The sequence below is a fragment of the Brienomyrus brachyistius genome, chromosome 11 (assembly GCF_023856365.1).
Source record: "Brienomyrus brachyistius isolate T26 chromosome 11, BBRACH_0.4, whole genome shotgun sequence".
In the NCBI taxonomy this organism is placed as follows: Eukaryota; Metazoa; Chordata; class Actinopteri; order Osteoglossiformes; family Mormyridae; genus Brienomyrus; species Brienomyrus brachyistius.
Window position 1 is genome coordinate 3340001 of NC_064543.1, and position 26986 is coordinate 3366986.

The window sequence follows — 26986 nt, forward strand, 5'->3', positions numbered from 1 at the left end:
TGCGCTCGTAGTATTGTACGATTTCTGGCCGCTACTCCCGACGCGCAGTAGCAGCGTGCGTACTAGTTCTTTGTACATGCGTATACCCTTAAAATTATTTTGAAAGGCCATTTCGAACGTAACTCATTCATAAGTAGTGGAGCGTCTGTATTACTATATGCACAGGAAGAAATTGATAAATACTCTTCTATTCATAAAAATGTGTGTATGCACGGTTAATAAACGCGATCCCAGGTGCTGAACTTTTATAATTTTTTTGTGACTTTTAACTGCTTTTTCACATCTACAAAAGAAATTTGTCTGAAGGCAGAAAAGTCGAACTGTTGAGCAGGTAGGTCGTCTCAGCAGGCCTCCATCCAGCAGACCAGCAGAGAGCCAGGACTGCTAACGGACTTCAGAATAGCAGGGCCTTGTTCTCACAGATCCACCGGTTAAACATGGTAGGATTATTTGTTTGCCAGCTGTTCAGGATTGTTTTGCTTGGATTTATTAAAACATAGTTGTCGCTTCCTTCGTTTGCCCAGAACCTAGAACAAGAGAAATGGTTTGAAATTTAAATTCAATACAAAAACTGTATAAATGCCCCTGGGTGTGTCTCAGGAGCATTTGATATGTGACATAAATTTTAAAAACTTGGAAGTCATCTTGGAATTTACAAAACTGCTCAATCATGTTAAATCGATAAATATCAAAAACAAGAAGAATGCTTGAACGTAGTCTCTGCATAATAGTTTTTGTACTGATTATTTGATGGTTTAGCAGATACTGGTGAACTGAACTGAGTCAGTCTCTTACACTGCCGTTATTCTATCTCTCACCCTGTGGTCATTGTAGAGCCGTTGACCCAGACCCAGTTGTTTGCTTGTCTAGTCAATCCAACCCAGTAACCGTGCCATATGTCAAGGTATGTAGGTGCAAGGTTCATGATGAACATCTAAATGGACACAGTGAAGCTATTTATACCCACACTGCAAGTACATAGAGACTCATCAAACCTTCTTTCAAGTACAGTAGGAGCAGGGCTTAAACGATTCAAAAACTCACTGGTTTTGGGGAGTGATTTAGAAACTATTTACCTATAAAATCAAAGTATACATGCATGGGTAGCAAATATGCGAACAATCATAAGTGTATTAGATTTAGTTTAGAAAGACAGTGATTTTCATATGTACATCTTAGCGAGTAGCTATACAATGTGCCAGGGGTCACCAACCATTTTGAAAGTGAGAGCTACTTCACGGGTACTGAGACATACGAAGGGCTACCAGTCTGATACGCCCTCATAAACTTATCTAAACTTCATGTATAATAAGCATCTTTTAAATGCTTTTTTAAAATATTGTCATTTTCAAATGTATATAAATGCAAATGTGATTAAAGAAGAATAGCAACAGGATAAAATTAAATTTTAGATGCCGCTCACTGCTGAGTTGTCTTATTTTTAGAACAGGTCCGCGGGCGACTCATGTGGTCCTTGGGGGCAACCTGGTGCCCGCAGGCACTATTTTGGTGACCCCTGCTATAGAGAATAAGTTCTGAAATGTATTTACATTGAAGAGTTCTGTGTTACACCACAGGAACATGATTTAGTTTGTTGGACTGTTGTACCTGTTCTTCCTTGTCTTGTATTGTTAGCAGATCAGCCCCCATTTTAAAGCATTCATTACGACTGTCTTGCCACGTTTTCCACACTTGACCAAGGAAGTAACACTTTGAATTGTTGAATATCCATCCAGTTGGGCAGCGTGAGCATGTTGTCTCTTCACAGGAGAAAGCAGCAGTAATAATACAAATTAATAGCTTTCAGGTCACCCATTCATCTATCACCCGTGACCAATTATCCAACATAGGGCTGTAGCTGATATGTAACAGGAAACACTCTGGAAAGGTTTCCAGTTGATCACTGGACATACACTAATGCTCTATAGACACGTTAGTGATTCCATTTCACTTAATCACATGTTTTTGAAGGTTACCGGAGGTGTGTGGCTCTGCAGGGTAGGACTCTTGCCTGTGATTGGAAGGTCAGTAATTCAAATCCTGCTCTTATCAGTGATTTCACCACTGTGTGCTTCAGTGAGGCCCTTAACCCCAGTTGATCCAGAAGCCCTGTCTGACCATCACTTATAAGTTGCTTTGGACAAAAGTAACGTGCAGACATAGTGTGGTGAATTGAGGTGTGAAGTTACAGACTGTTCCGGCATGGCATGGTGCAGGCGGGGGAAAAAAAAGGTGATGATCCACTTAACAGCTCATGAGACAAGGGATTTATTAATTAACAGCAACAACAAAGAGAAAACTGCTCAAATAAATGGACCACAGGAGGTCGGAAATAAATTACCAGAATAACAATGAACAGGGAACCATAAGTCAACATACTAGGGAAACCAGGCAACAAAGGGAGCAGGAAGTAGAAAAACCAAGCAGAGAGACAACACACAGTAATATGGACAATGACCAGCTAGGGAAATGAACAAATGCAGATACTTAAATACATTGATAACAAGGACTAACAAAGGGCAGGTGTGAATCATCAAAAACAAGAAATCAACAAGGGCACTGGGCAACAAGACATAGGTGAAGCAACTAACACTAATGAACACAGAACTAAAGAACTAGAGACCTGAAATTAAAGAAACACAGGGAAATACTACACTAGTAAAATAAACAAGAACAGAACTGGGAAGTCAAATCTAGAACAAGAAACATAATACACTGGGGAGCAGAAAATCAAATACAATGAAAGAGATGATCATTAGCCAGCCTCAAACCAGTGACTGCAGAATGCAAACCCTAAGCCACACACTCAACCCATTGTGACAGGCCAGGGAATGGGGATGGCACACTGGGGGCTGAAGGACAAGAGAAAGGTAGGAGAACCGGATGGCCAGCAACACCTGCTGGCCAGATGGGGAAGCAGACACAAAGGGCAGGATTAGACAGGCACTGACCCTGACAACAGACATTCCCTTCTTATTGGGGAAAAACACAACATGAAATAAGCCAGAACTTGGGTGGCCAGGACTCACCATTTGGGCAATAGTTTTTCACAGGAAAATTACGGAACTGTAAAATCTCATCCAGCAAAGTCTGGCTCTTTACCAGTTGTTTGGTCTCACTCTCCAAGAATTCATTCTGAACAGTGAGATTGCTTTTAAGCACTTGTAGCTGCTTATTGGTTTCCATAAGGGCATTACTGGTTTCCTTTAGGGCACTGATGTCCTTTTTGAGCTGCTCTGCATCACTCTGGGAACGATCATCTGCAGTGAGACACAATCACGCTGAATAGACCTTCTGCACCATGTATTGAGGTGAATGAGCTAAAATGTCCTCTGATGTACCACAAAGGAATTGAGAAACGGAGTCGTCAATCCATTAATATAGAGCAGAATCTGATTCAGGACCAGCGTGTAGTACTTACAGCAGACAGAGAGAGCAATGATGCCAGCCAGTAATAAAGCACAGGTGAGGCTTAGAAACACTACAGCCCACTTGTGAGGCTGATGTCTGTGCTCAGGTTTCTCTGGAGCCTGTGCAGGGGGCGAAGTTTCCTGACCAGTTTTTCTGGAAACTGCAATAAAGCATGACAATATAATACTGTGGTACGTCAACCCATGAACAGTCCTGTTCACGAAGAAATCAGGTTACGAACCAGATGTTCGGAAAATTTTTCGTACCGGTTCACAAACCGTGTTTGAAACATCCCCCAAAAGCGCCCCAAAGAAACACCCGAAACACAAAGAAGTGTGCATTATGCCCAAGAACGGTTGTGTAATGTATAAAAAAACGTCTTGTAGATGTATGGCTTTACTATTTCTCTTCAGAGGTAGAATATCTGAAAAAAGAAAAAACTAGAGAGAGAATGTTCTTTTATAGTGGTATCTTTCAGTGATTGATAAACGTGTTTGTGATGGTGTTTAACAGTCGTATATCTATACATACAATTACAATACTTCATTAATAACATACATTATTAAGTAACTCCTATCTAAGTGTTATATTCTCCATTCACACATAGTGGCAACTGCGAATTTTTTATTTACAATACAAGCAAAGAAGTTCATCGCCATACAACGCGTCACATCACAGAATGTACATAAAAATTTCAGGCATATGAAAATAATGTACGGTATAATAAAAAAAATCACATTTTCAAAATTACTGTTTTGTTTTTCACTGTTAGTCATTTAATGTTAATTGTTTAGTTTATTTGGGGGGATGTTTTGTGGTTCTGTTCCGTGTTTTGGCGTCGTTCGAGCAACCAGCCCACCAACAAGCGTATGCTCAGTTGTACAATTTTATTTAATTTAGCATTATTTGCGTATAATTAAGGTTATTTTAAACTAAGTCTATATTCTTGGTCACAGAAAAACATAAAAAAACTAAAAATTCCGTGCTTCTGATGTGTGAACGAATTATTTACATAATTTTTAATGGGAAAACTGATTCAGGTTGCGAACTTTTCGGGTCACGAACTGAGTCCTCGAATAAATTAAGTTCATGAACCGAGGTACCACTGTACTGTAAAGTCTTTATAGCAAAAGTAAAGCAGGGTGTCAGTCATTACAGGCTAAGCCAAGCAGAGCTACGCATATATGCAGCGTAGTAATACTATACACAATGCATGAATGGTGTACACAAACCAAATACAAAGGCTAAAATCTAACATTTCTAATCGTCTTTAAACTGAAACAAAACTAGGCACCGTAAGCAGTTAACTAACCCATCTACTAAACCATCACACGCATGACAATAAAATGCAAATATATTATTCTCTGGAAATTCACTGTATTACTCCCTATGGAGCCTATGTGCCTATGAGACCCAGTGACAGGCTGATATGACTGATATGGCCCATACTGGAGTGCTCTCTCTGCATTTTACAATATATGATTTAATTTTTATTTTTAACCTAATATGTCGCCGTAGCAAGTTTATCTCATCAGTACAAGATGCAACTGTAGTCTTGGTGAAATTGCCTATGATTCTACATCACTGTTTCTGAACTGGTAGGTTACAACCCAAAAATGTTTTTTGGAATGTGTGGTTAATATTTTCAGTTTTTTTTTTTCTGATGTTGGACACCCATGAATGATTCACAAAGTCCCGGAAGTGGTTTTATTGTTGTTATTATTATTATTGCTATTATTATTATTATTATTTAATTTAAATAATGACACAAACCTCTCAATAATCGCATCTTTCTATAAACAGAGGATACTCAATGGCTGTAAGCATGCAATTTTCAGTCTATCCAGAATGATATACAGGGCAAAACCATGGTATTTTTTCTGTGTTTGTAATTTAGCTTTTAATTCTCAGTAGGAGAACAGTTCAGGCTTCACTGGACATTTATGATGCATTTTTTGGTGCTTTCAGTGTTGCAGCAAAGCTGCACTGGACATCGAGAAGTTCATCACAGTTGGTTTATACCCCCTGTTATACTCCCTGTTATACACCCTGTTATACCCCCTTATATTTATACCCCCTGTTCAGTGGCAAATTCCCAAGCTGCTTTTTATTGTTAATCCACCGCTGAAAAAGCTTGTAACTTACCATCTGGTACAGGGTACCAGCTAGTTTTGCTTTCTTAACTTGTGAATATAGGATTTCTTCATTCTTTTTGACTGTCCATTCATCCATCATCGTAACTGCTCAATCCCCAAATGGGGTCGCGGAGCCTATCCAGGGAACAATGGGCGCAGGCAGGAACCAACGCTGGGCCGGCGCCAACACACTCACCCACACATAACCACAGGGCCAATTTAGACACACCAGTCAGACCTGCACGCTTTTGGACTGTGGGAGGAAACCGGAGCCTCCAGCAAAAACCCACGAACACGGGGAGAGCGTGTGAACTCCACACAGAAAGGACCCAGGATCGAACACTATTGTAACAATAGTGTTGCAATACCCTTTGTAAGTTGAAAGATCAGTAATTTCCCACAGTGTAGACAGTTTGACATGCATTACAAATATGAATTGTTTTAGTAATATGGTGCATGTTTCATGGAAAATGCAACTACAACATTCATACAATTACACAATAATAAAAAGTCCAAAATATTGTATTTTTTTGTCTTTTGCACACAAGGTAATTATAAAATAATGCGTACAATATAATATCTTGTACACACAAGATTAACAAATATCATTTTTTGAGACTTCACAGGCTCCATAATTTATGATGATTAAAGGATTTCAGTAGAAAGTAAAGCCATTTAAATCCACTGATTCTAAGAAGATTTTGGACTGTCTCTGAAATGTATTTTTTTTCCAATTGTGTAGTTTAAATGTTAAATTTCAGCATTTACATTGCATTTACTTTATATAGCAGATGCTGGACTGATGCCTCAAAGAACATTTTCAGACATGAATGTGGAACCAGCTGAGATAAGTTTGACATATTTGTGACCCTGACAGGCAAAGCAAAGAAAATAAAATTTCATGTAAAGGAGAGAGAATACTGGACTCACCTGTAGCCAAAGAATTTTTGGATGTGGTGAAATCCAAATTGGAATAGCAGTGTTCTTCAGACATGTTAGGTATCGCTGACTGACTCTCACATGAGCAGATCTGGTCAGACACTGGCTGGACTGGAGGTTGCTGTCAAAAAAATCCCTAAAAAGTCTGAAAAGGGAAGTTTCACTTGATCGCTTACTCAATTATTTATCTTCTGCTTGGTTTCCTTTCTCACATTCTGGTTCCTACTATTAAAACTGATAGGTTGTTTTTTTCAATCTAAATCCAGTCAGCCTGAAGACTTTATCTTTTAATAATAATACCCTTTATCTGCTCAGTGTACAACAGAACTTACTTAGCTGATGGGGGAAGTGCATTTGTCAAAATGTTTTACCTAAAGAAAATATGCAAAGGAGAGACAATAACGGGACGTGGGCTAAACTTCCATACAGTAAGTGATGTAAAGATAATTTGTTCATTTCTTAACACAAGAATACTGAAGATCTGTAGGTTGCTTATACTTTATATTGCAGTTACTGTATGTGTCTGAATTAATGGGTTGGGGAGCTCTGAGTTTGCGGGGTTTGCATATTCTTGCTGTTTTCATGTGGGGTTCTTTCTACAATCTAAAGACATTTCACTAAGCAAACTCACATCTCGTGAAACTTCTCAGAGTGCAGGATTGTGTTTCTGAGTTTGTCTTCTGAGGTAGACTGACATACCCTGTAGGGGGCGCCCTCCTTTGTGTCCCATGTTTCACTTACCTGGGCTTAACCCAGTGGTGCAGTCTACCTCATATGCAGGACTACACCATATGCCCACTAAAAATGCTCCGAGATTTCCGTATACCCGCTAAAAATATGCAGTGATACGCAGTATACCCATTAAGAAAGTTCAGGATTTCTCTTTCACTTAGAAATGTGCAAGGAATCAGGGATACATACGTTTTGTGAACGAAATTTCATGAGCTAATTGTTTTCCCTGTCACTGGTTTGGGAGTCGTCAAGTTGCCAAATCTGAAAGAAAGAAAAAGCCTTCATATTTCCCAGTGAGACAGCCCTCCCTCACCCCCTCCTCACTTACGGTGATCACCGACGAGCACATTTCAGAAACTAGATCGCATGCACATGCGAATGCAGCTGTGTGATCAGGATTGTATAATAAAGTTTATGGTGCTGTGGGGTGTTGTGCTGGCGGGGTGTGTGCATGGAGGGAGGGGTGGGGGTCTTCATCACAGAATACGCACTAGCAGGCCGCTACTTCAAAATAGACTAAACCTTTGGTCTCACCTTTGTGTGCTATTAGATACATCCCATTCAATGATGCAAGCAGAACTGTGTAAAATATTAGTCATTTACAGAAATCAATGGATTATGCTTAAGAGTCAGGGGTGTATCTGGAAATTCTGGACCCCTGACAAAATGTCACACTCTAGTCTTCATTGAGGGTGAGCAGTTATCTACAGCTAGAACTAGAGTCCCTATATGCTAGACTAAAGAAGTATGTTTTTGGATTGGACTTGAATGTGGAGAGTAAGCCTGAATCTCACACATCCACCGCGAGACTATTCCACAGCTGCAGAACAGGGACAAAGAGAGGAAGTACGACAAAACGTGACAGAGGACAGGGAAGGCAGACAGACAGATCAAGACCGGAGACACAGTGGGAACAGGCGGGACAAAAGGACCGGGAGTGAAAAAAGGGGACATCGGAGAATGAGGAGCTGAAACAGGAGGAACGAAGGGATGAGGGACAGAGAAAGGAGGAGGAGCAAAGGGACCAGGGACGGGAACAGGAGGGACAGGATGAGGAGCAAAGGAAGGAGGGAAAGAGGCAGGGGAGTAAGGAGAGAAGGCGGGGTAATAAAGGGGAGCCCGAGGGAGCCCCAGCGGGCGACGGGAAGCAGCCGGAGGGGCCACAGGTGGCCGGGAGGCCGGAGCCGGAGGGGACCCCGGAGGGGCCGAGGAAACAGGGCGAGGGACTGACGAAGGGGCCGAGGAGGGAGCTGGAGGGGGCACCAGGGAAGGGGACAAGGGAGCTGGAGGGGACCTAGGTGAGGGCAAGGAGAGGGGGGGAGCCGCCGCAGGCGGCTACGTCCTCCGACGTGCAGGAGGTGGGGGACCTGCAGGTGACTGAGGAGCCGCCGTTGGGGAACCCGCAGGCGACTGACTGGACACCGGAGTGGGGAGAGAGGCAGGGTGACGAGGCCGCGGAGGAGGACCCGCAGGCGACAGCCGACCCGGAGGACCAGGGCCCGCAGGCGCTGACAGAGTCCCAGCACGGGCGAGGGAGGACGAGCCAGGGGGCAGGGCGGGAGGGACCCCAGTCCGACATCTGTGTCCCCTCCCCTTGCGGGACACAGCAAAATGACCCTCGATCGGGGTCAAGGTCGCCGGGGCGAGGGCAGAGGAGTCACTGGGGGTAAAGTCACAAGGGCAGGCAGCGGAAGGGGCGCCTGCCCGGGAGCTGCAGGCTGTAGGGACGGCGCAGGCGGCGGCTCGGGCTCTGGAGTCGTGGGCAGAGATGGCGGTGGGACTGGTAAGTCCTGCGCGGGCAAGACGAGCATGGACCCTTTAAGTCGTCGGGGCACACACGGGGTGGCATCCCGCACCGCGCCGGCCCTCTTATTGGCCAGCCATTCGGGCCAGAAGAAATACCGCTCTAGGGGCGGTGGCAGGTCCGTGGCAGCTGGCCACTCTCTCCGGATGGGGGAAGCTGCCTGTGCAAGCAGCTTAGCAGCACCGGTGACGGTAAGGTCGGCCGGGGAGTCCTCCAGTTCCCCGGCTGCGAGGGAAGCGGGGACGAGCGCTCCGCTCCCAGGATTATCGTCGGGGCGACCGCCGGCGACTTCGTCCGCTTCTTCCGCCGGGTTTTGGTGGCGGCGGGAGGCTGCGCCGTCTCCGTTGGGACGGATGACGGGGACACAGCCTCCGTGCCGTGAAGTACAGCTAGCCCAAGTCTCCGTTCCATGAGCCGCTGGGCTAGCTGCTGGAGCCAGGCACGCACCTCCTCCAGGAGGTGCTCGCTCTCCTGTGGAGGCCTCTCCATCAGGAGATCAGCACTACGGTTGGCGAACTCCAAGGCCAGAGGATCCTTCTGGACCTCTAGCTCGTTTAACCAATAATAGGTTTCTTGCAGCAGACCGAGATGCTGCTCCTCGGTCTGCTGCCGCGCCTCCTTGTTTCTTAGGGCTGTCATTCTGTCACGACCCGCTCGGGTCGCTAGGCGATCGGGTGGTCGCACGGGTCGGAGAGCGAGCGAAAGCAGGCAAAACAGGCAGGATACAGGGCAAACGGGGATTTAATGGGGAGATTCGGGACAAGGAACAATCGATGCCAACTAACATCAATGACAGCTAAGGGGTAGAGGCAAGACTTGGACTTAAATACACCAGACGAAGCAAAACAACAAGACACAGCTGGGTACGATCAGGGAACCACACGTGGATAATTAGGGGGGCGTGGCACACATGAGGATTGTACAAGCCGGGCATCACAATTATTATTATTATTATTATTATTATTATTATGATACTCCACCGGCTGGTCTGCTTTCACATTATGATGGACAATCCTGGCCTGAGCTTGCTTTCATCATCACCGTGCGACATGGAAGGAAAGCCCTATAATACAGCAGGATGGAATTCATGATTAATGTCCTTATTTTGTGGCTTATTCATTTTGGGTACAATGACACACAAAGATTTATCAGGTATGAAGCGAATTTTATTCATTCATGTTTCACGTATAAGAAGATCCACATTTTATGAAATAGTTTGTATGGATTAGTGTTGCCTGGGATACTGGTACTGGAAAGGTACCGTTGTGCTGCATTTTTGAAAGTTGTGGCATAATTTTGAAAGTTGTTCAGTCTTACGGTTCCTTAGTACAGGTACTAATTACACTATTATAAAGATGGCTAATGCTAACCATCGAATCAGAACCATGGACTCAGTATGTCTGAAGCACTGCTGACACTCAATTATACCCTATGTTAGAACTGCAAGCATCATGCTATGTTGAATACTAAGTATGACCTCTCTAGCTTCAAGGTTTTGGAACATATCCAAGCCTAAGAGACGAGTTTAACTAGTTTAACAGGGTCATGCTAATCAGTGGTGCAAAACTTCTGATTGTTTTACAGGAAAGAACGATTTGAACTTGTCATTATCAGTACGAATAGGACTAGCAGAAGAATGGTAATTGTTCATAGCTACAGATGTGCTCTGGACAATTTGACAACATGCACTTTAGAGTAATCATACTCTGGCTGACTGAGCCTTAGACTTCCACACCTTACGCACCAGTAGTGACTGGAATGAACTTGCTCTACTTACTATGTATCAAGGTGGATTTCAGCCAATTCTGCAGACTGAATTAACCTGTCGGGTGACATCACCAATCTAGACTCATCCAGATGTTCAATTCTATTGATAACTTTCTCCAGGAGGGAAGGAACTGTGATAAATTGTCTTTACATTCTTGAAGTCTGACATTAGGTCATGGTCATTCCATCCACCCATTTTCTGAAGCCATTTGTCCTATGCAGAGTCACAGGGGATCCAGAACCTATCCTACAGACACAAGGCAGGGAATAACCCAGGACGAAGTGCCAACCAATCACAGAGCTCACTGTGGGTGGACCTCAAAATCCCCCAGGATAACAGGACAGCAGACAGACAGTAGTATAGGCAGTACTGTATACTGTTGCATGGATGGCTTCCTTGCCAAATTTGACCAATCAAAGATGCACTTCATTTCATCCAAAAGCTGTGAGAAAAGACTTTTCCATCTCAGCATAACTATGACACAGTGTACAAATCAAGGTCCATAAAAACATGGTTTGGTGAGTTTGGTGTGGAAGAACTTGACTGGCCTGCAGAGGTCAATACAGAATGTGCTTTCACATCAAGCTTCCATAACCTGGTCCCTGGTTACAAGTTCCAAAACATGATGTAATGAATTCTGCTAACTAATGCTGCAAAATTTCACCCCAGATATTAGACAAAACAATATTGATCATCAGTAAAATTTTACGATGCAGAAAAATGGAGACACAAGCAAAAAAACATGTTCATGAAATGTAATCGAGATACAAAAATAATTCTACTTGTTCGATCTTTCCTCTACTAATTATACCTCTTTTCCCCACACTTCCGCATAACGCCAAGTTAGCGATGGTGCTTCTAGTCAATTGATCAGTAAGCTATTGCTGTAAGTGTGTTCAAATGAAAAGTACTTTGCTTGGTGAATAGACTAAATAAGGGCTCTGGTTCCTAAAAAAGTTCTTGTGGTGTGAAATGGCTCATTCATTTTATCTGTCAGGGTTGATGATTACGTGGGAGTCTGTGTGTATTCTATGTGCCAATCTGTTTGCTTCAGTTACACTTCTCTGCCACTAGGGGTTCGTGCACATGCATGATCTGGGGTGTTCATAAATATATTCATATTATTATACGCACAGGGAGAAATTGATAAATACTCTTCTACGCATAAAAATGTGTGTATGCACGTGATAAACGTGATTCCAGGTACAGCTCCTTTCCAAGCTTTTATTAGATTTTTGTGACTTTTGACTGCTTTTTCACATCTACAAAAGAAATTTGTCTGAAGGCAGAAAGGTTGAACTGTTGAGCAGGTAGGTCGTCTCAGCAGGCCTCCATCCAGCAGACCAGCAGAGAGCCAGGACTGCTAACGGACTTCAGAATAGCAGGGCCTTGTTCTCACAGATCCACCGGTTAAGCATGACAGGTTTATTTGTTTGCCAGCTGTTCAGGATTGTTTTGCCTGGATTTATTAAAACGTAGTTGTCGCTTCCTTCGTTTGCCCAGAACCTAGAACAAGAGGTTTGAGATTTAAATTCAATACAAAAACTAAATAAATGCCCATGGGTGATTACAATTTAAGTTTCTCAGAAACATTTGATATGTGACCGAAATGTTTAAAAACTTGGAAGTCATCTTGGATTTTACAAAACTGCTCAATCATGTTAAATCGATAAATATCAAAAACAAGACGAATGCTTGAACGTAGTCTCTGCATAATAGTTTTTGTACTGATTATTTGATGGTTTAGCAGATACTGGTGAACTGAACTGGGTCAGTCTCTCACACTGCCGTTATTCTATCTCTCACCCTGTGGTCATTGCAGAGTCGTTGACCCAGACCCAGTTGTTTGCTTGTCTAGTCAATCCAATCCAGTAACCGTGCCATTCGTCAAAGTATGTAGGTGCAAGTTTCATGATGAACGTCTAAATGGACACAGTGAAGCTAATTTTACCCACACTGCAAGTACATAGAGACTCAGCAAACCTTCTTTCAAGTACAGTAGGAGCAGGGCTTAAGCAATTCCAAAACTCACAGGTTTTGGGAAGTGATTTAAAAACTATTTACCTATAACATCAAAGTATACATGCATGGGTAGCAAATATGAAAACACTCATAAGTACATTAGATTTAGATTATAAAAAGACAATATTTATCATATGCACATCTTTGTGGGTAGCTATACAACAGGCAATAAGTTCTGAAATGTATTTACATTGAAGAGTACTGTTACACACCACAGGAACATGATTTAGTTTGTTGGACTGTTGTACCTGTTCTTCCTTGTCTTGTATTGTCAGCAGATCAGCCCCCATTTTGAAGCATTCAGTACGACTGTCTTGCCACGTTTTCCATGGTTGATCAAGATACAGGAAGTAACACTTTGAATTGTTGAATATCCATCCAGTTGGGCAGCGTGAGCATGTTGTCTCTTCACAGGAGAAAGCAGCAGTAATAATACAAATTAATAGCTTTCAGGTCACCCATTCATCTATCACCCATGACCAATTATCCAACATAGGGCTGTAGCTGATATGTAACAGGAAACACTCTGGAAAGGTTTCCAGTTTATCACTGGACACACAATAATGCTCTATAGACAAGTTAATTTCACTTAATCACATGTTTTTGAAGGTTACCAGAGGTGTGTGGCTCTGCAGGGTAGGACTCTTGCCTGTGATTGGAAGGTCATTAGTTCTAATCCTGCTCTTATCAGTGATTTCACCACTGTGTGCTTCAGTGAGGCCCTTAACCCCAGCTGCCCCAGAAACCCTGTCTGATCCTAAGCTGCTTTGGACAAATGTAACGTGCAGACACAGTGTTGTGAACTGAGGTGTGAAGTCACAGACTGTTACGGTGTGGAATGATGTACGCGGGAAAAAGAAGGTGATGATCCACTTAGCGACTCATAAGACAAGGAATTTATTCATTAACAGCAACAACAATGGGAAAACCACCAAAATAAAGAGACCAAAGGAGGTCGGAATTAAATGACCAGAATAACAATGAACAGGGAGCCATAAGTCAACATACTAGGGAAACCAGGCAACAAAGGGAGCAGGAAGTAGAAAAACCAAGCAGAGAGACAACACACAGTAACATGGACAATGACCAGCTAGGGAAATGAACAAATGCAGATACTTAAATACATTGATAACAAGGACTAACAAAGGGCAGGTGTGAATCATCAAAAACAACCAATCAACAAGGGCACTGGGCAACAAGACACAGGTGAAGCAACTAACACTAATGAACACAGAACTAAAGAACTAGAGACCTGAAATTAAGGAAACACAGGGAAATACTACACTAGTAAAATAAACAAGAACAGAACTGGGAAGTCAAATCTAGAACAAGAAACATAATACACTGGGAAGCAGAAAATCAAATACAATGAAAGAGATGATCATTAGCCAGCCTCAAACCAGTGACTGCAGAATGCAAACCCTAAGCCACACACTCAACCCATTGTGGCAGGCCAGGGAATAGGGATGGCACACTGGGGCTGAAGGACAAGAGAAAGGTAGGAGAACTGGATGGCCAGCAACACCTGCTGGCCAGATGAGGAAGGAGACACAAAGGGCAGGATTAGACAGGCACTGACCCTGACAACAGACATTCCCTTCTTATTGGGGAAAACACAACATGAAATAAGCCAGAACTTGGGAGGCCAGGACTCACCATTTGGGCAATAGTTTTTCACAGGAAAATTACGGAACTGTAAAATCTCATCCAGCAAAGTCTGGCTCTTTACCAGTTGTTTGTTCTCACTCTCCAAGAATTCATTCTGAACAGTGAGATTGCTTTTAAGCACTTGTAGCTGCTTATTGGTTTCCATAAGGCCACTATTGGTTTCCATAAGGGCATTACTGGTTTTCATAAGGGCGCTGTTGTCCTTTTTGAGCTGCCCTGCATCACTCTTGGAAAGATCATCTGCAGAGAGACACAACTATGCTGAATTGGCCTTCTACACCATGTATTGAGGCGAATGAGCTAAAATGTCCTCTGATGTACCACAAAGGAATTGAGAAACGGAGGAGTCAATCCATTAATATAGAGCAGAATCTGATTCAGGACCAGCGTGTAGTACTTACAGCAGACAGAGAGAGCAATGATGCCAGCCAGTAATAAAGCACAGGTGAGGCTTAGAAACACTATAGCCCACTTGTGGGGCTGATGTCTGTGCTCAGGTTTCTCTGGAGCCTGTGCAGGGGGCGAAGTTTCCTGACCAGTTTTTCTGGAATCTGCAATAATGCATGACAATATAATACTGTAAAGTCTTTATAACAAAAGTAAAGCAGGGTGTCAGTCATTACAGGCTAAGCCAAACAGAGCTACGCATATATGCAGCGTAGTAATACTATACACAATGCATGAATGGTGTACACAAACCAAATACAAAGGCTAAAATCTAACATTTCTAATCGTCTTTAAACTGAAACAAAACTAGGCACCGTAAGCAGTTAACTAACCCATCTACTAAACCATCACACACATGACAATAAAATGCAAATATATTATTCTCTGGAAATTCACTGTATTACTCCCTATGGAGCCTATGTGCCTATGAGACCCAATGACAGGCTGATATGACTGATATGGCCCATACTGGAGTGCTCTCTCTGCATTTTACAATATATGATTTAATTTTTGTTTTTAACTTAATATGTTGTTTTACTGTAGCAAGTTTATCTCATCTTTACAGGATGCAACTGTAGTCTTGGTGAAATTGCCTATGATTTTACATCACTGTTTCTCAATTGTGGTTTGGGTCATGTCCCAAATATGGTTTTTGGAATGTGTGGTCAATATTTTCAACTTTTTTTTGTCTAATGTCGGACACAGATGAATGATGTTATTGTCATTATTATTGTTTAAATAAAATAATCACACAAATATCCCCTGTTATACCCCCTGTTATACCCTCTTTTATCCATCCATCCATTTTCCAAACCGCTTATCCTACTGGGTTGAGGGGGGTCCGGAGCCTATCCCGGAAGCAATGGGCACGAGGCAGGGAACAACCCAGGATGGGGGGGGGGGGGGGGGGGGGGGGTTAGCCCATCGCAGGGCACACTCACACACCATTCACTCTCACATGCACACCTACAGGCAATTTAGCAACTCCAATTAGCCTCATCATGTTTTTGGACTGTGGGGGGAAACCGGAGTACCCGGAGGAAACCCCACGACGACATGGGGAGAACATGCAAACTCCACACACATGTGACCCAGGCGGAGACTCGAACCCAGGTCCCAGAGGTGTGAGGCAACAGTGCTAACCACTGCACCACCATGCGGCCCCGCCCCCTGTTATACGGCCTTTAATTTGTACCCCCTGGTCAGTGGCGAATTCTTGGGCTGCTTTTTATTGTTAGTCCGCCGCTGTCAAAGCTTGTAACTTACCATCTGGTACAGGGTGTGACGTCTCTGGAGCTGGTTCTGCTTTCTTAACTTCGGCATATAGGATTTCTTCATTCTTTTTGACTAATAATGTAAAAGTAAAATTAAAAAGGTAAAGGTATTTATATATGGTAATATATAAATAAATGGTATATGATAATATTGAAAACGTATACACAAGTGTTGCAATACCCTTTGTAAGTTGAACAATCAGTAATTTCCAACATTGTACACAGTTTGGCATGTATTACAAATATGAATATATTTGTTTTAATAATATGTTGTATGTTTTGTGGAAATGCAATAACAAAATTCATACAATTACAACATAGAACATACAACAAGAAAAATAAAAAATTCTGAAAAACTGAAATAAAATATATTGTTCCACATTATCAACTTCTTGCGGAGCCCGCAAAGTCCCAAAAAAATTATTTTTTTATCTTGTGCCCACAAGGTAATTATAACATAATATGTACAATATAATATCTTCTACACAAAAGATTAACACATACAATTTTTTGGGACTTCACAGGCTCACAGGCTCCACAATTTATAATGATTAAAGGATTTCAGTAGAAAGTAAAGCCATTTAAATCCACTGATTCTGAAATGAATTCTCTGAAATGTATTTTTTTCCAATTGTGTAATTTAAATGTAAAATTTCAGCATTTACATTGCATTTACTTTATATAGCAAATGCATTTGTAAAGATGGACTGATGCCTCAAAGAACATTACACATTTTCAGACATGAATTTGGAACCAGCTAAGGTAAGTTTGACATATTTGTGTCCCTGACAGGCAAAGCAAAGAAAATAAAATTTTATGTAAAAGGAGAGACGATACTGGACTCACCTGTAGCCAAGGAATTTTCAGATGTGGTGAAAACCACATTGGAATAGCAGAGCTCTTCAGACATGTTAGGTATCGCTGACTGACTCTCACATGAGCAGATCTGGTCAGACACTGGCTGGACTGGAGGTTGCTGTAAAAAAAATGCCTAAAAAGTCTGAAAAGGGAAGTTTCACTTGATGGCTTATTCAATCATTTATCTTCTGCTTGTTTTTATTTCTCACGTCCTGGTTCCTGTTATTGAAATTCATAGGTTGTTTGGTCCAATTTAAATCCAGTCAGCCTGAACACTTCCCTTTATCTGCTCAGTGTACAATAGAACTGCCTGTGGTATTAGATACATCCCATTCAATGATGCAAGCAGAAATGTGTAAAATATTAGTCATTTACAGAAATCAAAGGATTGTGATTAATTAAGAGTCAGGGGTGTATCTGGAATTTCTGCCCCCCTGACACACTCTAGTCTTCATTGGGGGTGAGAAGTTATCTACAGCTAGAACTAGAGTCCCTATATGCTAGACTAAAGAAGTGTGTTTTTGGATTGGACTTGAATGTGGAGAGTGAGCCTGAATCTCACACATCCACTGGGAGACTAATCCACAGCTGTGGAGCTCTGTATGAGTGTCACGACAGATCGTTCAGCCCTCATGCGGACCACGCCTACCTAGTTAACCCCTTGTGGAATCCTTCCGTTTACCTGCTGTTTTGCATTTCCTGCTTGTAGTCCTGTATATATGAGTCTGCGTTCAAGTCTGCTTCCCCAAGTCTGTGATTGACGTTGGTTGAAGAGTGTACCCCGCTAGTCCGTCTGCCCTACTAATAAATCCCTTTGCCCTGGATTTACGGCTCCCGGACTTTGCTTCTCAACACCCTGCTCATTCGCCCGTCTCTCAGTCACGACGATGAGAACGTTCCGCAGCCTTCCGTAATTCTTTCTACTATATGTACAAATAGATATCCTCCTCTTTGACGCTGAAGCAGGTGAGGAAGGTTGTAAGAGACCAGTAAATCTCTAAGGGTGTACTCACACTTGGCCTGGTTGCCTTCTACATTAATAATTATTATTATACTCATTATTATTATTGCTATTGTTATTGTTATCATCATCATCATCATCATCATCATCATACTTTATTGATCCCCGTGGGGAAGTTCTCTTGTTGCCTACCCTATCCATCTCTCTATTACACACAGTCACATACAGTATGTAGACGAGAACAAGCTTGGCAGCAAAGGGCAGCCACTCACAGCAGGGCCATGAAGCTGGGGGGTTAAAAGCCTTGTTCAGGGGCCCACTGATGTTACCATGCTGTACCTTGCCTGAGCCCAGTTGCTCCCCTTCCCCACTCCACTGCCTGACGATCCTGGCCTGAGCTCGCTTTCATCATCACCGTGCGACATGGAAGGAAAGCGCTATAACACAGCAGGATGGAATTCATGATTAATGTCCTTATTTTGTGGCTTATTCATTTTGGGTACGACGACACACATAGATTTACCAAAAGTATCGTGGTGCCATAATTTTGAAAGTTGTTCAGTGTTACATTTCTTTAGTACAGGTACTAATTGTACTATTATAAACATGGCTAATGCTAACCATCGAATCAGAACCATTAACTCAATATGTCTGAAGCACTGCTGACACTCAATGATACTCTATGTCAGAACTGCAAGCATCATGTCATATAGAATACTAAAATGTTAGCTTGTTAAATATGATCTCTCCAGCTTCAAGGTTTTGGAACATATCTGAGCTTAAGAGACGAGTTTAACTAATTTAACAGGGTCATGCTAATCAGTGGTGCAAAAGTTCTGATTGTTTTACAGGAAATAACGATTTGGATTTGTCATTTTCAGTACCAATAGGACTAGCACAAGAATGGTAATTGTACGTAGCTACAGATGTGCTCTGGACAATTTGACGACATGAACTTTAGTGTAATCGTACTCTGGCTGACTGAGCCTTAGACTTCCACACCTTACGCACCAGTAATGACTTTAATGAACTTGCCCTACTTACTGTGTATCAAAATGGATTTCGGCCAATTCTGCAGGCTGAATTAACCTGTCGGATGATGTCACCAATCTAGACTAATCCAGAGGACCAATTATATTGATAACTTTCTCCGGGAGGGAAGGAACTGTGATAAATTGTCTTTGAATTCTTTGCCCCACACATCATTGGACATGGAGCCCATGAAACTGGGTCACGTCCTTCTGTTTCCATAAGAACTGTCCTAAAGTTATTTGGGATCACTTGTACCTGCTACTAAGCTGTCTGGTAAATCCCCAAAGGTAGCTTACCAATGCGGTATTGAAGAGAAAATCTCCAAAACTCCCTCAGGCCAGTTTGGAAGTAAGTACCATTTCTGTGGACTTAGTTTTGGCAAATTCAATGAAAGATTTTCATTGGATTACATGAGGACTAAGTAAGTTTTGGTTGCCAGTAATGTCAACATATAATGAGGAAGTCTGACATTAGGTCATGGTCATTCCATCCACCCATTTTCTGAAACCACTTGTCCTATGCAGAGTCACAGGGGATCCAGAACCTATCCTACAGACACAAGGCAGGGAATAACCCAGGACAGAGTGCCAACCAATCACAGAGCACATAGTGGATGAACCTCACAAACCCCCAGGATAGTACAGCAGGCAGACAGTAGTATAGGCAGTATAGTGTTGCATGGACGGTTTCCCTGCCATATGTAGAACAAAGATGCACTTCATTCCATCCAAAACCTGTGAGAAAAGAGTTTTCTGTCCCAGCATGACTATGCCACAGTGCACAAATCAAGGTCCATAAAGACATGGTTTGGTGGGTTTGGTGTGGAAGAACTTGACTGACCTGCACAGAAGCCTGACCTCAACCTCACTAAACATCTTTGGGATGAACTAGAATGGAGATTGCAAGCCAGGTCTTCACATCCAAGATCAGTACCTGACCGCACAAAAGCTCTTCTGGATTGATGAACAAAAATTCCTACAGACACACTCCAAAATCTTGTGAAAAGTCTTCCCAGAAGAGTGGCAGCTGTTATAGCTACAAAGGGGGGACCAACTCCATATTGATGCCTATGGAATAGAATCTTATAAAAGTTCCTGTAGGCCTAATGGCCAGGTCTCCCAATATTTTTGTGTATATAGTGTATTTCTTTGAACATGGACCTTATATTACTTTGTAACTATTCCTTGTCATTAGCATTGTCAGAGTCGCCGGTAACGAACAGGCAGGCAGAAGGCAGGGAAGGAAGACGCTGGCATCCAGGAGACGCGGTAAAGGGGAATTTATTAAGGCTACGGGCAGGGCAGGACGGAACAGAACAGCACTGAGACCAACTAACATCAATGATGGACAACAGGCAGGGTAAGACGTGGACTCAAATAGACAAGACTGGGTGAAAATAATCGGACACAGCTGGATACGATCGGGGAAGCAGACATGGATAATCAGGGGGCGTGGCAGGGGGCGTGGCACACACGAGGATTGTACGAGCCGGGCATGACAAGCATGATCTGTCTGCATATATTTTTCATGGACATAACTAGATCAATAGGTGCATTTGCATCAAAATTCCATGACCTGGTCCCTTGTTACAAGTTCCAATTCATGATGTAATGAATTCTGCTAATAAGCACTGGCAAATTTCACCACCAACATTAGACACAGAAATATTGATTATCGATCAAATTTTACGATACAGAAAAATGGAGACACAAGCAAGAAATCATATTCTTGAAATGTAATTGAGGTGCAAAAATAATTTCGATTTTCGAAGTTCGATTTTTCCTCCACTAATTATATCTCTTTTCCCCACACTTCCGCATAACGTCAAGTTAGCGATGGTGCATATGGTCAGCTAATCAGTAAGCTATTGCTGTAAGTGTGTTCAAATGAAAAGTACTTTGGTTGATGATTACGTGGGAGTCTGTGTGTGTATTCTATGCACCAATCTGTTTGCTTCAGTTACACTTCTCTGCCACTAGGGGTTCGTGCACATGCATGATCAGTGGTGTTCATAAATATATGCATATTATTATATGCACAGGGAGAAATTGATAAATGCCCTTCTACTGTATACATAAAAATGTGTATATGCACAGTCAGCCAGTGTCCTGTGTTAGCTTTCTGTTCCTACCTCTTCTGTTAGACGGGTCGGTGCCGACCCGTGTCTTAAATCAGCCATAAAATACCCTCAAAACTATTATTTATCATCCAATTTGTTTCTTTCCTCTTGGTTACCTTGTTATGCTTCCTCATCCATGAAAAGATTGGTTTTAATATTTTTGGTGTGGCTTTCCGGACCTTCCTTTTCACAGCATACTTCTCGTTTTCAATAAAAAATACCGGTAAAATAAACCTCAAGACAATTATATAAATAAACTGAATTGGTCTTATCTTGCCTTACATGTGTGGACATGCTTTGCCTTGATTTTGTTTTAATTTATTTAGCTTAAATAGAGGTTCCTGAGAAAATCTAAAAGCCTTGATGCAGTCCACAAATTTATGTGGTGCTTTTATGCGATGTAAACTTACAAACGGGTCAGTGCCGACCCGAACACGATAGCAAGGTTAATAAATCCCAGGTGCAGCTCCTTTACAAGCTTTTGTTAGTTTTTCATCTGCTTTTTAACATCTACAAAAGATAGGTCGTCTCAGCAGGCCTCCATCCAGCAGATCAGCAGAGAGCCAGAACTGCTAATGGACTTCAGAATAGCAGGGCCTTGTTCTCACAGATCCACCGGTTAAGCATGAGAGGTGTATTTGTTCGCCAGCTGTTCAGGATTGCTTTGCCTGGATTTATTAAAACGTAGTTGTCGCTTCCTTCGTCTGCCCAGAACCTAGAACAAGAGGTTTGAGATTTAAATTCGATACAAAAACTACATAAATGCCCCTGGGTGTTTACAATTTAAGTTTCTCAGAAACATTTGATATGTGACCGAAATTTTTTAAAACTTGGAAGTCATCTTGGATTTTACAAAACTGCTCAATCATGTTAAATCGTTAAATATCAAAAGCAAGAAGGATGTTTATATGTAGTCCCTGCATAATAGTTTCTGTACTGATTATTTGATGGTTTAGCAGATACTGGTGAACTGAACTGGGTCAGTCTCTCACACTGCCGTGGTTCATTCTCTCACCCTGTGGTCATTGCAGAGCCGTTGACCCAGACCCAGTTGTTTGCTGGTCTAGTCAATCCGATCCAGTAACCGTGCCATATGTCATTGTATGCAGTTGCAAGTTTCATGATGAACATCTAAATGGACACAGTGAAGCTAATTATACCCACACTGCAAGTACACAGAGACTCAGCAAACCTTCTTTCAAGTACAGTAGGAGCAAGGCTTAAACGATTCAAAAACTCACAGGTTTTAGGGAGTGATTTAGAAACTATTTACCTATAAAATCAAAGTATACATGCATGGGTAGCAAATATGCGAACACTCATAAGTGTATTAGATTTAGATTAGAAAAACAGTGATTTTCATATGTACATCTTTGTGGGTAGCTATACAACAGACAATAAGTTCTGAAATGTATTTACATTGAAGAGTTCTGTTACACACCACAGGAACATGATTTAGTTTGTTGGACTGTTGTACCTGTTCCTCCTCGTCTTGTATTGTTAGCAGATCAGCCCCCATTTTGAAGCATTCAGTACGACTGTCATTCCACGTTCTCCATGTGTCCCATGTTTGACCAAGATACAGGAAGTAACACTTTGAATTGTTGAATATCCATCCAGTTGGGCAGCGTGAGCATGTTGTCTCTTCACAGGAGAAAGCAGGAGTAATAATACATATTAATAGCTTTCAGGTCACCCATTCATCTATCATCCATGACCAATTATCCAACATAGGGCTGTAGCTGATATGTAACAGGAAACACTCTGGAAAGGTTTCCAGTTTATCACTGGACACACAATAATGCTCTATAGACAAGTTAATTTCACTTAATCACATGTTTTTGAAGGTTACTGGAGGTGTGTGGCTCTTGCATGTGATTGGAAGGTCAGTAATTCAAATCCTGCTCTTATCAATGATTTCACCACTGTGTGCTTCAGTGAGGCCCTTAACCCCAGCTGCCCCAGAAACCCTGTCTGATCCTTTGGACAAATGTAACGTGCAGACACAGTGTGGTGAACTGAGGTGTGAAGTCACAGACTGTTACGGCATGGAATGATGTAGGCGGGAAAAAGAAGGTGATGATCCACTTAGCAGCTCATGAGACAAGAAATTTATTAATCAACAGCAACAACAATGGGAAAACCACCAAAATAAAGGGACCACAAGAAATCAGAATTAAATTGGCAAAATAACAATAAAGAGGGAGCCATATGTCAACAGGGAAACCAGGCAATGAAGGGCGCAGGAATCAAGCAGAAAGACAACACACAGTAACATGGGCAATGACCAGCTAGGGAAATGAACAAATGCAGATACTTAAATACATTGATAACAAGGACTAACAAAGGGCAGGTGTGAATCATCAAAAACAACCAATTAACAAGGGCACTGGGCAACAAGACACAGGTGAAGCAACTAACAGTAATGAACACAGAACTAAGGAACTAGAGACCTGAAAACACAGGAAAATACTACATTAGGAAAATAAAGAATAACAGAACAGGGAAGGCAAATCTAGTACAGGAAACATAAAACACTGGAAAGCAGAAACAAAGAAATGCAAAGAAAGAAATAAGGCTGATCATTAGCCAGCCTCAAACCAGTGACTGGAGAATGCAATTCCTAAGTGGCACACTCAACCCATTGTGACAGGCCAGCGAATAGGGATGGCACACTGGGGGCTGAAGGACAAGAGAAAGGTAGGAGAACCGGATGGCCAGCAACACCTGCTGGCCAGATGGGGAAAACAGACACAAAGGGCAGGATTAGACAGGCACTGACCCTGACAACCGACATTCCCTTCTTATTGGGGAAAAACACAACATGAAATAAACCAGAACTTGGGAGGCCAGGACTCACCATTTGGGCAATAGTTTTCCACAGGAAAATTACGGAACTGTAAAATCTCATCCAGCAAAGTCTGGCTCTTTAGCAGTTGTTTGTTCTCACTCTCCAAGAATTCATTCTGAACAGTGACATTGCTTTTAAGCACTTGTAGCTGCTTATTGGTTTCCATAAGGACACTATTGTTTTCCATAAGGGCACTATTGGTTTCCATAAGGGCACTATTGTTTTCCATAAGGGCACTATTGGTTTCCATAAGGGCAGTATTGTTTTCCATAAGGGCACTATTGGTTTCCATAAGGGCATTACTGGTTTTCATAAGGGCGCTGTTGTCCTTTTTGAGCTGCCCTGCATCACTCTTGGAAAGATCATCTGCAGAGAGACACAACCACGCTGAATAGACCTTCTGCACCATGTATTGAGGTGAATGAGCTAAAATGTCCTCTGATGTACCACAAAGGAATTGAGAAACGGAGGAGTCAATCCATTAATATAGAGCAGAATCTGATTCAGGACCAGCGTGTAGTACTTACAGCAGACAGAGAGAGCAATGATGCCAGCCAGTAATAAAGCACAGGTGAGGCTTAGAAACACTACAGCCCACTTGTGGGGCTGATGTCTGTGCTCAGGTTTCTCTGGAGCCTGTGCAGGGGGCGAAGTTTCCTGAGCAGTTGTTCTGGAATCTGCAATAAAGCGTTACACTATAATACTGTAAAGTCTTTATAGCAAAAGTAAAGCAGGGTGTCAGTCATTACAGGCTAAGCCAAACAGAGCTACGCATATATGCAGCGTAGTAATCCTATACACAATGCATGAACGGTGTACACAAACCAAATACAAAGGCTAAAATCTAAAAGCCAAACCATGATATTTTTTCTGTCCTCGTAATTAATCTTTTACCTCTCAGTAGGAGAACAGTTCAGGTTTCACGGGACATTTATGATGCTCTTTTGGTGCTTTCAATGTTACAGCAAAGCTACACTGGACATCGGGAAGTTTGAGAAGATCACCACAGCTGATTCATACTCCCTGTTATAGCCTCTGTTATACGCCCTTTAATTCATACCCCCATTATACCCCCTGTTATACCCTCTGTTATACCTCCTGTTATACCCCCTTTAATTTGTACACCCATTATACCCTCTGTTATACCCCCTGTTATACCCTCTGTTATACCTCCTGTTATACCACCTTTTATTTATACCCCCTGGTCAGTGGCAAATTCTTGGGCTGCTTTTTATTGTTAGTCCGCCGCTGGCAAAGCTTGTAACTTACCATCTGGTACAGGGTGTGACGTCTCTGGAGCTGGTTCTGCTTTCTTAACTTGGGCATATAGGATTTCTTCATTCTTTTTGACTAATAATGTAAAAGCAAAATTAAAAAGGTAAAGGTATTTATATATGGTAATATTGAAAAGGTATACACAACAGTGTTGCAATACCCTTTGTAACAATTAGTAATTTGCCACAGTGTAGACAGTTTGACATGCATTACAAATATGAATTGTTGTAGTAATATGTTGCATGTTTCGTGGAAAATGCAATTACAAAATTCATACAATTACAAAATAATCAAAAATGGTGAATAACTGAAGTAAAATATATTACTCCACAACTTATTATGGAGCCCGCAAAGTCCCAAAAATTTCATATTTCATATTTTTGTCTTGTACACACAAGGTAATTATAACATAATGCGTGCAATATAATATCTTGTACACACAAGATTAACAAATATCATTTATTTATAATAAATTTATATATTACTTCACAGGCTCCATAATTTATGATGATTAAAGGATTTCAGTAGAAAGTAAAGCCATTTAAATCCCCTGATTCTGAGAAGATTTTGGACTGTCTCTGAAATGTATTTCTTTTTTCCAATTGTGTAATTTAAATGTTAAATTTCAGCATTTACATTGCATTTGCATAACATTGCAGAAGTTTTTGTTACAAACAGGCAGATGCTGTGGTGACGAGTAGAGGTAAATTTTTTCGTGCTTTAATCAAAAAGATGGACTGATGCCTCAAAGAACGTTACACATTTTCAGACATGAATGTGGAACCAGCTGAGATAAGTTTGACATATTTGTGACCCTGACAGGCAAAGCAAAGAAAATTAAATTTTATATAAAGGAGAGATGATACTGGACTCACCTGTAGCCAAGGAATTTTCGGATGTGGTGAAAACCAAATTGGAATAGCAGAGCTCTTCAGACATGTTAGGTATCGCTGACTGACTCTCACATGAGCAGATCTGGTCAGACACTGGCTGGACTGGAGGTTGCTGTCAAAAAAAAGCCTAAAAAGTCTGAAAAGGGAAGTTTCACTTGATCGCTTACTCAATTATTTATCTTCTGCTTGGTTTCCTTTCTCACATTCTGGTTCCTACCATTGAAATTCATAGGTTGTTTGATTCAGCATAATTCCAGTCAGTCTGAAGACTTTATCTTTATCTGCTCAATGTACAATAGAATTTGCTTAAATGATGTCACAATGGGGGAAGTGCATTTCTCAAAATATTTTACCTAAAGAATATTTGCCAAAGAGAGACAATAATGGGATGTGGACTAAAGTTCCGTAAGTGATGTAAAGATAATTTGTAACCGAATACTCAAGCTCTGTAGGTTGCTTATACTTTATATTGCAGTTATGTGTCTGAATGAATGGGTTGGGAAGCTCTGAGCTGGCAGGGTTTGCATCTTCTCGCTGTTTTCATGTGGGGTTCTTTCTACAGTCTAAGCACATTTGGCTAAGACACCTCTTGAAGCTTCCCGTGGGGCCCCTAGCCCAAAACAATTTGCAATGCTTATCGACAATGTATTTTCATTTGTCTATTTTAGAGGGCCTACATTCTTTGATCCTCTGTCTACAAGGGCCCCTGACCCTATAGGGAGGGCGTTAGGCTGCCAAGGGCCCTTGAATTGTGGTGGTTGTGGTGGTGGTGCTGGTGGTGGTGGGGGGGCCCTCGC

General features: G+C 41.9%; 2 protein-coding genes and 1 long non-coding RNA gene across 7 annotated transcripts; 1 reads left to right on the plus strand and 2 right to left on the minus strand.

Annotated features, from left to right (window-relative positions):
* Nucleotides 1–228: 228 nt before the first annotated feature.
* On the minus strand, nucleotides 229–26420 carry LOC125704093 (C-type lectin domain family 9 member A-like). Of its 4 annotated transcripts, none has more exons than XM_048969419.1 (7): nucleotides 26172–26420; nucleotides 25291–25371; nucleotides 24549–24698; nucleotides 24031–24387; nucleotides 22648–22814; nucleotides 819–934; nucleotides 229–527 (listed from the first exon to the last, which is right to left on the minus strand). In XM_048969419.1, exons 1-7 carry the CDS (start codon nucleotides 26233–26235, stop codon nucleotides 395–397), a joined length of 1068 nt encoding a protein of 355 aa, XP_048825376.1. In that variant the 5' UTR covers nucleotides 26236–26420; the 3' UTR covers nucleotides 229–394. The 4 variants fall into 4 exon arrangements, with proteins under 4 accessions (XP_048825376.1, XP_048825375.1, XP_048825377.1 ...); XM_048969418.1 differs by lacking the exon at nucleotides 819–934 and adding an exon at nucleotides 22186–22301 and having other exon boundaries at nucleotides 26172–26416; XM_048969417.1 differs by lacking the exons at nucleotides 229–527; nucleotides 819–934 and adding exons at nucleotides 21548–21885; nucleotides 22186–22301 and having other exon boundaries at nucleotides 26172–26415.
* Nucleotides 1913–25270, plus strand: LOC125704098 (uncharacterized). Of its 2 annotated transcripts, none has more exons than XR_007381032.1 (3): nucleotides 1913–1981; nucleotides 13431–13619; nucleotides 23194–24024. It is a non-coding gene; the product is annotated as an uncharacterized LOC125704098 (long non-coding RNA). The 2 variants fall into 2 exon arrangements; XR_007381033.1 differs by lacking the exon at nucleotides 1913–1981 and adding an exon at nucleotides 24987–25270 and having other exon boundaries at nucleotides 13271–13619; nucleotides 23194–23870.
* On the minus strand, nucleotides 12000–17582 carry LOC125704096 (C-type lectin domain family 9 member A-like). The gene is made up of 7 exons (XM_048969424.1): nucleotides 17047–17582; nucleotides 16193–16273; nucleotides 14881–15030; nucleotides 14468–14719; nucleotides 13060–13217; nucleotides 12596–12711; nucleotides 12000–12295 (listed from the first exon to the last, which is right to left on the minus strand). The coding sequence occupies exons 1-7, from the start codon at nucleotides 17108–17110 to the stop codon at nucleotides 12163–12165; spliced, it is 954 nt and encodes a 317-aa protein (XP_048825381.1). The 5' UTR covers nucleotides 17111–17582; the 3' UTR covers nucleotides 12000–12162.
* Nucleotides 26421–26986: the final 566 nt, after the last annotated feature.

Coding starts and splice junctions, on each gene's coding strand:
- LOC125704093 (XM_048969419.1), bottom strand. CDS start 26,235: ATGTCTGAAGAGCTCTGCTATTCCAATTTGGTTTTCACCACATCCGAA. Junction 25,372..26,171: donor CGAAAATTCCTTGGCTACAG/GTGAGTCCAGTA, acceptor TTACATTATTAG/TCAAAAAGAATGAAGAAATC. Junction 935..22,647: donor TACAAGACGAGGAGGAACAG/GTACAACAGTCC, acceptor GTGTCCATTTAG/ATGTTCATCATGAACCTTGC.
- LOC125704096 (XM_048969424.1), bottom strand. CDS start 17,110: ATGTCTGAAGAGCTCTGCTATTCCAATGTGGTTTTCACCACATCTGAA. Junction 12,712..13,059: donor TACAAGACAAGGAAGAACAG/GTACAACAGTCC, acceptor GTGTCCATTTAG/ACGTTCATCATGAAACTTGC. Junction 12,296..12,595: donor GACTCTGCAATGACCACAGG/GTGAGAGATAGA, acceptor CTCTTGTTCTAG/GTTCTGGGCAAACGAAGGAA.